At 46.9% G+C, this 3,547-nt stretch overlaps 1 protein-coding gene across 1 annotated transcript; it reads left to right on the top strand.

Moving 5' to 3' along the window:
* Window positions 1-2,349: 2,349 nt before the first annotated feature.
* Window positions 2,350-2,961, top strand: LOC121775132 (putative uncharacterized protein DDB_G0294196). The gene has a single exon (XM_042172118.1). It carries the CDS (start codon window positions 2,350-2,352, stop codon window positions 2,959-2,961), a length of 612 nt encoding a protein of 203 aa, XP_042028052.1.
* Window positions 2,962-3,547: the final 586 nt, after the last annotated feature.

Here is a 3,547-nt window from a genome sequence, read left to right as displayed (position 1 = left end):
CTTTAAATCAAGCCCAAAGTAATTATGATACCACTGAGAAGGAGATGTTGGCCGTGGTTTATTCATTCGAGAAGTTTCGGCAGTACTTGTTGGGGTCAAAGGTCATCGTTTATACTGACCATGCAGCCACTAAGTACCTGGTTACCAAGAAAGAATCCAAACCCCGCTTAATCCGATGGGAACTCTTGTTACAAGAGTTTCATTGGGAGGTGGAAGACAAGAAGGGGGTTGAGAATAAGGTTGCGGATCATTTGAGCAGGATAGTGCAGGATGGGAATAGCGAGGAAGTGCGAGATCGATTTCCTGAGGAACACTTGTGTGAAGTGATTTTCGCCGCTAGAAAAATTGACTGGGAAGGAGTGATGAAGCTTACTGGCCAGGATGTGACAGAAAAAGGAAAGGAAAAAATAGGACAGGAGCCATGGTATGCGGACCTAGCCAACTACTTAGTTTCAGGAGAGCTTCCAGAAGGGCCGAACCTCACCAAAGCTCAAAGAATGAAGATCAAGAGTGAAGCGAAATACTACTTTTGGGACGACCCGTACCTTTGGAAAGTAGGAGCCGATCAAGTGATTAGAAGATGCGTTCCTGACTGGGAGCAGAGGGACGTATTGACGCATTGCCACTCTTTGGCATGTGGAGGATACTTCGGTCCCAAGAAAACGACAAGAAAGATTCTGGATAGCGGATTTTATTGGCCAACCCTCAACAAAGATGCCTACGAATTCTGTAGAGGTTGTGAGTGTTGTCAACTGACCGGTGGAATATCAGCACGAGATGAAATGCCACAAGTCCCGATAATTGTTTGTGAGTTGTTTGACATATGGGGGATGGATTTCATGGGGCCTTTTCCCTCATCGTATGGGAACTTGTATATCTTAGTAGCAGTTGACTACGTCTCCAAATGGGTAGAAGCCAAGGCCACAAGTACGTGTGAAGCAAGAGAGCTAGCCAAGTTCCTCAAAAGTAACATTTTCAGTCGGTTCAGAGTACCAAGGGCCATAATATCCGATCAAGGCACCCACTTCTGTAACCGCACCATCAAAGCCTTGATGAAGAAGTACGGTGTGCACCACAGATTATCCAGCCCCTACCACTCGCAAGCAAACGGCCAAGCAGAGATCTCTAACCGAGAAATAAAGAAGATTCTAGAAAAAACCGTCAATCCTTCTAGGAAGGACTGGAGTATGAGGTTAGAGGATGCTCTATTGGGCATATCGGACAGCCTACAAAACTCCCATAGGAATGTCTCCATACAGAATTGTTTTCGGAACGATGTGTCACTTACCCGTTGGAATTGAGCACCGAGCATAATGGGCAGTACAACAAGTAAATGTGGATACTACAGCCTGTGAAGAGGAAAGGAAGCTGCAGTTGCTGGAGCTAGAGGAACTTAGATTGGAGTCGTTTGACTCAGCCATGTGGTACAAAGAGAGAACCAAGTTGTGGTACGATAGGAATCTGAGGACCAAGGATCTCCATGTTGGGCAGAAAGTACTACTTTTCCAGTCGAGACTGAAGCTCATGCCTGGGAAGCTCAAGTCGAAGTGGACAGGGCCTTATGTCATCACGCACTCCGTTCTAATGGAGCAGTGGAGATTTCAGGGAGTCTTCCTAACTCTGAACCTTTTATTGTGAATGGGCATAGGCTAAAGGTATTTAGGGACAATAGTGATATGGCTGTGGTGGATGAGATTCCACTGCAACCACATACTCAGGTTTCATACTGATCAGTAGGATATGGATTGGAATTCCACTGGGCTAGCTCCTTTTAGCGTAATTTACATATGCTGGCAAAGTAGAATTCCAATTTACCTAAGGGAGATGTAAATAGTGTAAATACGTAGTAGTTAATTTAATCTTTGCATGTTAGTTAATTTTAAGAAAACCCAAAAATATTTTCGGACCTCAACTATTAATTTGGAGTATATACTGACCATCAGAATCCCATTTTGGTGAAACTCCTATTTTATTTAAGTGTCCTTTTTACTTTGTTTCTAATCTAGGAAAATATAGGGGGAAATCATTAAAGGGCCAAATTTGAATTGGGACTTTGTTGCAGCTTTTACAGGGTGACAGTGGCTGGCAGGGCGCGTGAGTAGAGAACCGAGAGGCAACGTCCAATCAGAGACCAGCATTACCAACCGTCTCTCACTCGAATCGGCGCAACCTGAAAACCGCCTGCACCCAGTTACAACCCACAACTGCCTATTCCAACTCCATAACCACACCGTCTCTCCCATTTCATTTCAAAACCCTCACCTGCAATTTCTCTCTGCAAAATTTCTCACCATCTCTCCACAAACACCAAACCCCCACATTACACACAGAAAATCACAGATCTAAGCCATGGAAAAGAAAGCACGGGCAAAGAAAATCAAACCCACTTCAACCCGCAGGGAAGAAACTCCAGAATTACCACCGCCGCGGGAAGGATGGCCGCCGAGCCCACAACCAGAACCGCAACTACCAGAGCCGACTCCTCAAGCGCCAACAATGGTCTTCTTGGATGCAATGGCGGAATTCCTTCGACAGCAGGAACCTAATAGAGATTGGGCGGCGGCGCTGGCCGGTTTTAGTCAAATCGGGGGAATAGGGAGCATGACCGGAGAAACCCCATCTGAACCGATTGTGAAATCCACGGTACAACCACCTAGCTCTATTCCGACTTCTTCCAAAATTCCACCAGGAAGAGAATCTCCCTCAATTATCGTACCGCCTGAGTCTGCGAAACCCTCCCAAACTCCACAACAGAGTGATTCGATGGAGGTTGACCCCATCTCCGCCCATTACGATTCCGATGCAGAAGAACGTGAAGCGAGAAGAAGAGAGAAGGAAAAGGGCCAGAAGGGAGGCGATGAACCAGAGAAAACGCCAACAGCGGAACCCATTCCCCAAGAAGCAGCAAGGGAAGAGATAGATTTGAATGAGACGACCAAGAAAACAAGGCTTAATGACTGATGACGAATTTCAGGCAATTTTGGATGGAGTAAATCAGAGGGAAGATGATACTGCCATGATGGTTGAGGATTTGGACCTCACATCTAGGGCAGTTGGAGAGGAAGAGCCAGAGTTAGAAACTCCCCAGACAGAGGTGGGTGAGAGAGATGAGCATATTGAGGAAGAGTCAGTACCAAGAGCGGAGGTACCAGAACCAGTAGCACCTTCGGTGACAAAACCAAAGGCAGTCAAGAGGAGGTTGGTGTTGAAGCGCTATCCGAGGGCAGAGAGGCTGAAGCCAGAGAGGGTATCACAAAGATGTCTCGGAAAGTGGGCATCTAGCAAGGCGAACCCAAACACAGAGGTAGATCCGGTGGAGATCTCGAGTGATGAGGAAAGGGCTACTCCCACAAAACCTGGGGAGGAGTTTTTACCTACTACTGACTTAGAGGATACTGCGAGGGAAAATGAAGCGGTCTCTCCAACACTGAGTGGCCAAGGTGAAGAGGCTGACGGGATGGCTGAGGGTCTGGACCTCGCATCCAGGTCAGTAGGCCACAAGGAGACCAGTCCTACTGCCCAGGATCAATTTTCAACACAAGCTGAG

Source organism: Salvia splendens, chromosome 2, assembly GCF_004379255.2.
Source record: "Salvia splendens isolate huo1 chromosome 2, SspV2, whole genome shotgun sequence".
NCBI lineage: Eukaryota > Viridiplantae > Streptophyta > Magnoliopsida > Lamiales > Lamiaceae > Salvia > Salvia splendens.
Note: the sequence above shows the minus strand (reverse complement) of the source record. Positions and strands in the feature narration are given on the sequence as shown.